General features: G+C 39.2%; 1 protein-coding gene across 1 annotated transcript in view; it reads left to right on the plus strand.

The window, feature by feature from the left end:
* Positions 1-10,329, plus strand: part of ZDHHC20 (zDHHC palmitoyltransferase 20) — a 64,113-nt gene extending 53,784 nt beyond the window's left edge. The window contains exons 11-13 of the mRNA XM_075198845.1: positions 3,196-3,311; positions 5,735-5,807; positions 8,101-10,329. Coding sequence (XP_075054946.1) covers positions 3,196-3,311; positions 5,735-5,772 — 154 coding nt within the window. The 3' untranslated portion in view covers positions 5,773-5,807; positions 8,101-10,329. The remainder of the gene's footprint in view (positions 1-3,195; positions 3,312-5,734; positions 5,808-8,100) is intronic.
* The last annotated feature ends 1,156 nt before the right edge of the window (positions 10,330-11,485 follow it).

Below are 11,485 nucleotides of genomic sequence, written 5' to 3' on the forward strand. Positions count from 1 at the left end.
TAGTGGAAGATATTAGCTAAAAGTGGTGTAACAGCTGCTAATATATAATAAAGGAGTGTGAAATTAGCTAAATATTTTATACAAATCACTAAGCTCATTTTTTAAAGACAATGTTTGATGTTTTCTCAAAATGTAGGGTAATTATTTATTCTTCAGGAAAGTTGGTAGTTTTCTAGACTAAGGGGCAGATTCCATTCCCCACGTTGTCGCGGCTTGCGCACTATTGCCGTTACTACGGTAATTTCTTTGCCTATTTTTATTTGCATTTCTGTGAGCCGCGAGCAAAGATCCGCATTGAAATTACCGCAGTAGCGGGAATTGAATCTATCCCTAAATGTTATAGTTGAAAATGTCAGTTTACAGTATTTCCCAAATGCTTTTGCCCCAATTTATCTTTCTTTTTTCTTTTTTTGTTTTAATGTAGTATTGGGCAAATTATTTAAGGCATGTCCAGTCTGCTAATTGGCTTTCAACATGGTTTTTATCTTGCTGAATTGAAAATAAATGGTCGATCTTGTATTAGGTAGAATATAAAGTTAATTTTTAAACATGATTTTATTATATTAGTGTGTTACTCTACTTCTATAGAATGCACCTCTGGTTGCTTCTTGTATTTGAAAAACACAACTAAGAACTTAAGTAGGCTGTATAGAATAGTAGAGAACCACAAGAAAAAACTTGGGGTGGTCCCCAGGCGCCTGTAGTATTCCAACAAAACAAAGGAATATATATAGGTGTTTATTGGTCAATAGCCTGACCGCAGGGATGAAGTAGAGATGTGTATTACATCTTTCAATGCTGCGATGGCGCTAAAAATTAAAATGACAGGCACGCAGCAATCTTGCTGGCATGTGGATAATAAGTATAAACACTGAATGTAAACACAGTCTATTCAATAAACCTTGTTGGCAGAAATAGTAATAAAATCCAATCCAGTGTTGCAGTCACCATATAAACAAGGCCCCAAATAATTGTGGGTGATAGGATCGCATAAAATCCATAAAGTTCCTGTGCTGAATTGCACAATATACAGTCACAATAGGTCAACAAGAGTCAATAAATGTTCCTAGAAGGGTAGCAGCTCCTTTACATCATAGGAGGGGAATAGGGAAGGTAAACTCACCCCACTCCTGGAAAGTCCGCTTCACAGATGTCTGTTTGGGGAGGCCGCTGTGCGAGTCCTGGTCCACGCTGCTTGGCATCCAGCTGCCGAGTGAAAGTTAGTAGTTCGCGCATGCGGTGGTGTGTGTACGGTCTGTGTCAGCGTGCAGCCGGCTTGACAGTGTACAGTGCAGATGCAGATGAATGTTGGCAAATCCGTTTGGGATCGATACCCTACGCGTTTCACCCAGTGATGGGCTTCCTCAGGGATGTATGGAGGGCAAAGGCCACTTTGCCTCCTTTTATAGTTGTCTAAAACGGATTTGACCAATGAAAAGCCATTTTTGACCAGATGTGCCAATTGAGGCTATGTGGGTTATAGCAAGTTTACACTGATTCTGTACCAGTAAACATTGTGTGTGTATATGTATGTGTGTGTATGTGTGTGTATATATATGTATGTATGTATGTATGTATGTATGTATGTATGTATGTATGTATGTATGTATGTATATGTATGTGTGTGTATATATATATATATTCCTTTGTTTTGTTGTGTTGGAATACTACAGGCGCCTGGGGACCACCCCAAGTTTTTTCTTGTGGTTCTCTACTATCCAACTAGGGGGAGGGGTCTCCCCCTTTTACATTGTCCCCGTGATCGGCAGCCACCTCCTACTTTCACTGTGTTTTGCGCAGATATTATCCCATTTACTATCTTAGGCTGTATAGAATCACTAAGAATAGTGATGCACAACCTTTCTATTTTCTAGCTGGGAACCTAAATGTTGTTGTGCCGATGTTCTTGGATCCCTTGTCTCGGTGTGCCATGGCTCTGGGACCCCTTGTTTTGGTGTGCCACTGTTCTGGAACCCCATGACCCTCAGTGTGCCATGGTACTGGGACCCCCATGGCCCTCGGTGCGCCATAGTATTGGGACCCCATGGCCCTCGGTGCGCCATGGTTCTCCTTGCACCAAACTGCCTTTCTACAAGTGACCATGTCGGTTGCCGCGAGGAGAGTGTATCACTGGACATCACTACTGCAATTATTGCTAAAAATATCTTAAAAATATCTTATACCTTTTATCTGCTCTGTCTATTCTTACAGCCTGGGCGACGGATGTTCTTTCCCAACCCGCCTTGTGATTGGCGATCCAGAGCAAAATGTTGCTGCAATACAGAGTGATTCTGCCAAACAGTATGTATCTCAGAGGGTGTATAAATCTAATTTTCTTGCGCATATTACTCCAAAGGGAATAATCTATAAAATATTGCTAGAATAGATGGTTGTGTGTGTGTGTGTGTGTTTGTGTGTGTATATATATATATATATATATATATATATATATATATATATATATATATATATATAAAACAGCAGTGCCTGTATGACTGTTTTATAGCATTACCGCTGGTGTGACTATCCACCAGTAGAGGTGCTCATAGTATACCTGCAATGCCTATATCGTTATTATATACCAGCATAGGTACCCTTAATATATTAGCAATGCCTATATCTTTATATACAGGCAGAGATGCTCATATTATTTAGCCATGTGGACATTGTTGGTATACTCCTAATACACTAGCAATGCATATATGGCTATATATTGGCAGGGGTGTCCATTGCTATAAGCAGGGCAGAGTCTCCTTATTACACCTTGCACAAGGCACCTGGTGCCACAGAGGAAGCTTGCTGGGAGGTGTGGCTGACCCTGTAACCTGAGAAGGAGGAGGAGCAAGTTGAGTCTTCATGTGCAAAGCAAGTCATAGTTCATGTCAGTGTTAGTGATGTCCCTCTCTCCACAGTATCCCTTCATCAACTTAAGGGGGCGTCAGTTGTAACCACTGGCCAATAAATTGCAAAATAAAGCATGTAAGACCCCACTTAAAGAAAATAAAAAAAAATATTCTGACTATAATTTCCACCAAAGTCCTATCTACAGATGGTCATTTTTCACATTTCAAAACTGAAAATCTTTGTAGTGCTTTAGATATAAAAAAAAAAAGAAAAAAGTAGTCTTTAACTAATATTGTGTTTTATGTGTTGTCTTGTTCATTGTCGGATATATAACAAAATGCTTATTTTCAGTGCTGGACCAAGTCAACAATTTCCCACCAGACCACTCAGTGAGTCCCAAAACAGATTACTTGGAAGTGACAGTCAGTGGGTTGACGGAGGATCAGGAGATGATCACTCACAAACAGGTGCATAACATTTGTTCTCTGTAAGTAGCATTAGATGAGGCCGGAGGTTTGGCATAAAAAAAAACAAAAAAACAATCCCTATAGTATATGTTCTGTTGGTTGACGAAGACCAAAAAAGAAGATGGTTGGAGATCACCAACCATATTATCTTATTAGCCTAAAACTCCAAATCACTTATACATAGGTATAAGTTTGCTTACACTTCAGCCAATCACTGAACAGATCCTGATTGAGCTTGTTCTATTTCTGTTCGTTGAACACAGATAACATCATTATTTTGATATTGTAAATCCACTTAAGCCATGTTCACCATCCAATGAACACAGAACTTGACAAAGTACCAGAGTTGGATGCGAGTCTTCAATACACTACCACACAAACACACTAGGATTAGTTTTGTCCAAAGTCAAGTAACCAATCAGTAAAGTTTTAGGTGTATCGGAGGACAACAGATCTCTCAAAAGAAATCCAGTGAACATGGAGTAAATACAGATGTTTGTCCTGGGTGGAATTGACCACAAATGGCCACATAAATTCTAACCACCGTGTAAGATAAGTAAACCTATAAATTGAAAATTTCATATGTGAGGATACAAGTTCAGTCATATTCTTGACTTTCTGCTGCAGCTTAGTTAAGAGCTGAAGTGTGATGAAGTATTTCAGCCCATTAATCAATCACAAACCCAATACGCGTCCACAGCTCTTATCCAAAGTGGGTCAAAAAGCATAAGTAGCATGGCATAGTATGTCAGTTAATCTATATTATGTTTGCAGTGTCAGTCCCTTTGGGGAATCCACCAATCTATATACTGCATTTGTTGCCTATAGAAATGCTAGTCGGTAACTCGGACCTCTTACTGCAAGATAATACAGTAGTAAACATGTCAAATTTCTTGTTAAAAAAATGATTTAAATTATAAGATCAGTCATCACAGATGTGTATAATTTAAATTTATATGTGGACATTTCTTTGAGGGCATCATATATACAGTTTATATATTATGGTCAGTGAAGCTTGGCTCAATATACTTCACTGTTGATTTATTTGTATATTTATATCTGGTCAGTTTGTACTCTGCTGATAACACAAGTTAGCAGTCGGGGTATCCGCTAAGGTCAGTGGTATCGGGCTATAGCATGAGACTCGCACAGATCCCAAAATCAGTCTAACAGAGAAAATAACACGTACGTGACATTTTCATTTGTAACATTGATTATATGGTAAAGTGTTATATTTAAAAGGAGAAAACAAAAATAAACCTTTCTAAAAAAAATAATACTCCAGCCAATATATCAACCACACCCGTGGTTTAAAAAACATAAGAAGGGGCGCCCGTGGTATAGTAATTAATGTACAATCAATTAAACTATTGAATGTAAGCAGCAGTATACGCTTGTCAGATAAAGATAAAGCTTATCTGTCAGATGCTCAATAGATGTACTACAGGCAGAATCCTCAGCTCTCACTTATAATCACTTAATAATCTGTGAAGTAAATGCACATCAAGAAGACAACCGCCCATGTATGAAATCTTTTAAAACAGCCAATTTTTATTTTGAACAAGGTTAAAGTTCCTTAAAAAAGGTAGCATTAAAACAGAGCTTATCTGAGTCCACCGTGATGTTGATACCAAGGATGAGCACTTAAAGCTGTCCGGATCAGCAGGTTTAACTGTCTGACAAAACCCTACATGTTTCATTCTCTCCTACTTCATCAGGGATATGATTCGTCCTCACAAACACAAAGGATATTAAATGAACCAATCATATGTTGCTTCCTTACTTTTAATTACTCCATTGCTGTTACCCTACAGCTTCTACTAACTTACTAATCGGATATTAAATCTCGCCTACACACTTCTCTCCCCCTCCCCCTCCCTCTCCCCCTCCCTCTCCCTCTCCCTCTCCCTCTCCCTCTCCCTCTCCCTCCCACCCACCTCAGTTCTCTCTCATACCTCTAAACATAATCACAGTAATGTATATAAATAATTAATAGCTTTTTTTTTTTTTTCTTTTTCTTATCGTAACAATCCATTTGGTCAACACTTCTAATAAGCCCCTGTCCGACCCAACGGCATACTATTTCCAAAAGCCAAACCATTCCTCGATGCCATACCATTACAGAAACACTAGAACTCGTACACCCACTAACGGCTCATCAAACACATCTAACTCACCAGCCGCTCTGTGAGCAAAATAAAGCCACAATGATCACAAATCGCGATTAACACCCCATCATGTCAAAAGACTACTTCTAGCTAGGCCGTCTACCTATAGCCCTCTCAAGTCTCCACCTCTAAGGCTTATACCCATGGTTTAATATACGTTTCTAGTTTAAGGGTAAATTAAAAGTCTTTACCCTAGGCTGACATATGTATTGTGTGGGATATTGTTATTGATGTGATGTTGTCTATTTATTTTAGGTGAGAAAAACCATGTTACAGTGTTAATGGAGAGCTGATCATTATGACACTTACTCATCAGATCGGGAGAGAGGTAAGCCCCCAGCAATGTGTGTTATTACAGGCCCACCAGTAATACTTGGTTTACGTTCCCAGTGATACATTAAAAATGTCACAGTATTAATAGCGTACATACTATTTTATTCTGCACGATTTGCACAATTGGGTTAAAGGTTTTGATGGGTACAGTAACTAAAAAGGTGTTCACCCTCTCTGGCATTTTTCCAAAATTCTTTACTTACATATTGGAAGCAAAATTGATTTATTTGTGAATTTTTACCACTGATCAACACAAAATAATCTGTACTGTTTATCCAGCCATTCTAATAATACCGATGACGCACAGATTCCACCTTCCACAACCTTCCCTTAACCCTTTTCCCTCCTCTTCTACCCATATCTAGTACCCAGTACGGCAATGCAGCTTTACAGTCCAAAAACCTCAAACGGGGATTAAAGGGAAGGACATTGGAAGGGTAGAAATGGGAGAAGGGTTACCGTGAGGGGGGTTGGGCTGAAATTTGAATTGCAGAACTAGCAGCCGATTCCCCAGGGGCTGCTACATGCAGCGGTTTTTCATGTGGCTTTGGCCGGGGGTACAGGTGTGCCCTGCAGTACCACCTTTTACTAGGTGCTCGTGAAGCTGTAATTCTATTATTACAGAACTGTACCGATGACATGTATTTTTACGTATCATTGTCAGTCATTGTTCTAATTTGAGGTTGTGTTTTCCCATCACAAATTACAAAAACGGACAATAATTGACTGCATAGTTGTTCACCCCGTGTAGAAATAGACCTAAATAAACCTAGGAGCTGTCCATTTTAAATTGATTGAAACACTTGCTGTACACAGATATTTTTCAATCCTTATAAAATAAATACACCTTTCTGTGAGCGGTCCCACAGTTGGGTTTGTGTATTTCAACCTGAGGAAAACTTATTGAGGAGAATTAAATTGGGGGGAGGGTGGGGCAAGAGGACTATTAAAAAGATTGCAAAGACTTTTAATATTCCCGGAACACTGCATAGTCCATCATAAAAAATATGAGATAATATGACTCAACAGTGACTCTGTCTACAACCGGCCTTCCTCCACCTCCAACACGGGGCATCTATGTCAGAAGGGCACTAGGTACAGAGGACACCAAGAAGTCATTGGGATCTCTGACAGAATTACAGCTTCTTATGACAGAATCTGTCCCTGGTATATCGGAAGCATAGGCGACTTTATAAAGCTGCGCATCATGGGAGAGTGGTTAGAAGAAAACTTGCATGGAATCTCACCTGGAGTTAGACGGACAGAACGTGGGAGACTCGCATACCAAGTGGAGAAGATTCTATGGTCTGATTAGATGAAAACTAGGCATTGTTCAGTGCAAGACTAAAACTGGGCATCATCCGGAGAACACGGTCCCTGGCGCGGAGTATGGGGATGGCAGTATTATGCTTCTCCGCTTCAGGGACGTGGAAATAGTGGGCAAAATATATACTAATCTTGTAAGAAAATCTGCTGGACCAGGGAGAAGGTTTATATTCCAGCATTAGAGACCCAAAGCATTTAGCAACAGCCAGCCAAATTTGAAATGCTTAAATAGGGGGAAAAAAAATCATTAAATGCCTTTTTATTTTTGTTTTCTCTGTTATTACAGTGTATTTTGCTTTGATCCATGGTAAGAATTACAGAATAAATCTCATTTGATTGCATGAGAAATGAAATAGTTCTTGTAGCCACCAATAGTACAGAACTCAGATGTATCGGACGTCACTCATGTGGTCCCTTTACCATGCACACTTGTTTCGTATTGTGTCCTGTAACAAGCACACATTTCTGTCTCACTCGGGCTTGGGGTCGGCCGGCGAATTCAGTGGTATCTTAAATGGCCAGTCCAAACAAAGCACAACTTATATCCACATTATAAATGGGTGTGTTCGTACTGCGTGAAGCAACAGTGTTTTTATAATGTGTAGCTGAGCGACAGCCGGCTGTGCATCGTAGGGGATGTTGTTCAGCTACAGCTGGAGTAACAGACAGCTCATTTCTGCATTCAAACCCTTGAATATGACACATAACTGCTCTGTGGTTACAATTTTATCCATTGCACAGAGCAGGGTTGTATTGTATCCAAGGGCATTGGGGGAAGAAAAACAACTGCTTAAATGCTATACAAACACAGAAATAAGTGAGCAAAATGAATCCATGTAAAAAGGCATGTACAAACTAATAACGTTATCTGTCGGAAAACTTCTTTCAATTCATATTCTCCACTTTAATTTACAAAAGCAGTGCCTATTGTAATTGCTTTCTTTCTCTCCCCGTTCACACAGGCAGTCTGCAGCACTACATGTGCTACAATACCATATCAAGACTGGAGATTCACAGATCGCAGTGCCATAAGTCCTCTTAACAAATGTCCAGTAAGGAACGTTTCCAGGCACAACAGCAAATGTCTCCGAAGCGCCATAAAGGACTGTTGCCTTAATATCCTTATAGTGCATTAATGCAACTATTTTACGCATTGACTTTAATTGCATAGGAACTTTTTACTTAAAAATGTTTTTATTATCTTTTTAATGTTTATTCTGCATCCAAACTTGTAATGCAATAATCTCCTTTTAAGTATGTTGATGTTGTTAAACTGGAAGCTGGTATTGCCAAGACTTCGATACAAGTGCTGAAGATGTGAGAGATCGGGACCGATGTAGCTGTCTACACGTCCGTGTTGGTCTGGTATACCCTTCTTCTCCGTTCCATCACTTGTCACAGCGAAGTGACATCTCCAGGATTGTCCTCTGCTACTATTGTAGGGATTTATTATTATTTTTTGTAAACTTCTGTAACTGAGCGATAAATTTACCTACGCACAGCGGAGGCAGCCATTTTGTGGGTGGGGTCAGAGAATCCACAGGCTGTATTCTCGTATATACTACGAAGGAATGACATCACCCACTCCAACATCTCCAGCTTGTATACTAACTAACCTCACAATATTCTTTTCTTTATTTTACTAATGTACAAGCCATTTCTTCATTACACAAAGATTTATTTTAGTACTTTGTCATCATTGTTCTGATTTGTATAGTGTTATGTAGTACATCATATGAGATTAGTAAGGATACTTTTCATGTAGAAGCTGTGAAGCTGTAGGAAAGCCCTCTCCGTACAGTATCTCAACTAAAAACTCTATACAAATTAATTACCATGATCATTTACATAGCCACCATGGAAATATTTTGTAGTGGTGGCATCTATTTATACTGCTTTTTGTATTTTTTTTTTGTAATTTTTTTTTTCCTTCTCTTTTTTTTTGTAATGTCTCTTACTATGCCACAAGACTAGTCTTTATGTAGATGACTGTAAGCAAGTCATTACTTCATTAGTTTTATGTCAAATTTTGTTTTGGATATTTTTTTTGTCGGCTTGTTATAGTTGCATTTGTGGCATGTATTGTATTTAAACTCCCAAGTGTTAATAATCAAACAATGGGTAAATTGTAAATGTGGGGGGGGGGGGGGGAATCGGCAATTAATAGATGTTCATTATTTTTGCCGAATATTTCAAAAGTTTGGGGATCATATAATTATGGAATTACAATAATGGCCAATGCTCAAATATCATGCTGTTAACTCTTGTTTCCACACTGCCAAGTTGTCTATAGGTGACCTAACCTATTACAAGAGAACGTGTTTTTAGTAGCAGAATGTTTTACCTGGTGGCTTAATATAAGGCACCAAGCGGCAAAGGGTAACAAATCTGACTATACAGTAGACGCAAGCAATGCTTGTCCTTCACTTGACATATATCTAAAAACCAGTATTACCATGTATGTGGAGCCACCTGCTGGAACAGGGAGGTTAGTAATATTGATGGGTTGGGTTAGAAGGATATTGTGGATCACATTTACAAAAGCTCTAAATGAAAGCTGCAGCCAAAATGATCCACCAGATTTTCTATTTGAATACGGCTCAGCACATTAATAATTGCAAATGAGCGCACTGCGTTGGCCTTTAAAGACCATATGGAACAGTTGGCACTATACTGATCAGTGTCAAATCAACTATTGGACACTAAATCATTATCATCATCATTTATGGCGCCACCAATTCTGCAGCGCTGTACAGAGAATATATGTCATTCAAATCCGTCCCTGCCCCATTGTCTGAATTTCCTAACACACACTCTCTCTAGTGTTAATTTCGTCAGCAGCCAATTAACCTACCAGTATGTTTTTGGATTGTGGGAGGAAATCCACACAAACACGGGGACAAAATACAAATTCCACACAGATGAGGCCATGACCAGGGATCATGACCCCAGCGCTGTGAGACAGAAGTGCTAACCACTGTGCCACTGTGTTGCCTAAATGTGATTTCTGTTCTCAATAAATGCTGTATTACAAGTTAACTGCACAATCTACAGTGACATATTGCTCTGTGGCCAGGTGCAAAATTGTGACATTCCTCCAATTACTGTAAATTGTACATAATGCTTCTCAGCTGTGTTATATGTGTCTTCTGCATACTGTATATGTTTTATGTATAAATAGCTTTTACTTACCCATTGTCTGGAATTTCTTCATGTCACTATTGGATGGTACCTGATGGGTCATCGGTAATTAGTTACCTTTGCATTAGACTGTAGAATCAAACCTAGGGATTGGCAGTTACAGAAGTGTAGACCGGTCACGTGTGTTGTGCAGGGCACTCTCACCAGTGTAGTTCCCTAAACCACACACTTTTATTTTTAACTTATCATTTGCAGATTAGAGATCTGTTAAAAGCAACTCTACAAATAGTATCCTTTTTTTTACCAAATATGCCATAGCTACTAAAATTTCACATTGTATAATTTATGGCTAAGGTGATTCATCTTTTAAAAAAGGGGTAGACTCCAGTTCTCAGAACTTAATTCTTCCAAACCGATACTCGGTGCATGTATTTTATCCTACATCAGTTGGTTTTGCTGCGACATGCTTTAAGACTACACTAAACCAGTCCCTGCTACCATGCCCCGAACTAGTTACTTCAAAGCACAACCACACAAGACCAAAGACAACAATTGCCTATCCTTCTCTTGATTACTTACTAGAGCATTGGAAATAATACATAGCCAGAAATAATAACATTTTGCAATACAATTAAATTTGACAATATGCAAAGTGGTGCATAGTCAATGTGTCTTGAGAGGTTTAATGTAACAAGTAACTATATGGCTCCTATACAATATAGTAGAATATACACACTTATTCCTTCTGATGGTTTATTTTGCTTCTCACAGTGACTTTGTCACATAGGACTTCCCATCCATACTTCCTTTCCTGTGGAGATCCCGGATGAAATGGGAAAGGACCCTATGTACAAAGCAGAATATTTGGCTTACCCCTCCCTCTCAACGTGACACCACATTTGTCAGCCGCTGTAATAACCTGTCCATGTGGTCCCACCATCTCAGCAGCTGTGTCCCTTTATCCCCCGTGTGTGCCCAGCAGATAGCACATCTTTGTAGGAGTTTTTTATATAGACACTCCTTTAGATAATCTCGGTGATATGTGAGCAGTCATTTATTGTATCTGTTTAAATCAGGGGTGTCCAACCTTTTAGCTTCCCTGGGCCACATTGGAAGACGACGAGTTGGTTTGGGCCGCACATAAGATACACTAACAATAACGATAGCTGATCATCCAAAAAAACATAGAAAACATAGTTAACTTAT

Source organism: Mixophyes fleayi, chromosome 2 (genome assembly GCF_038048845.1).
Source record: "Mixophyes fleayi isolate aMixFle1 chromosome 2, aMixFle1.hap1, whole genome shotgun sequence".
Classification (NCBI taxonomy): Eukaryota; Metazoa; Chordata; class Amphibia; order Anura; family Limnodynastidae; genus Mixophyes; species Mixophyes fleayi.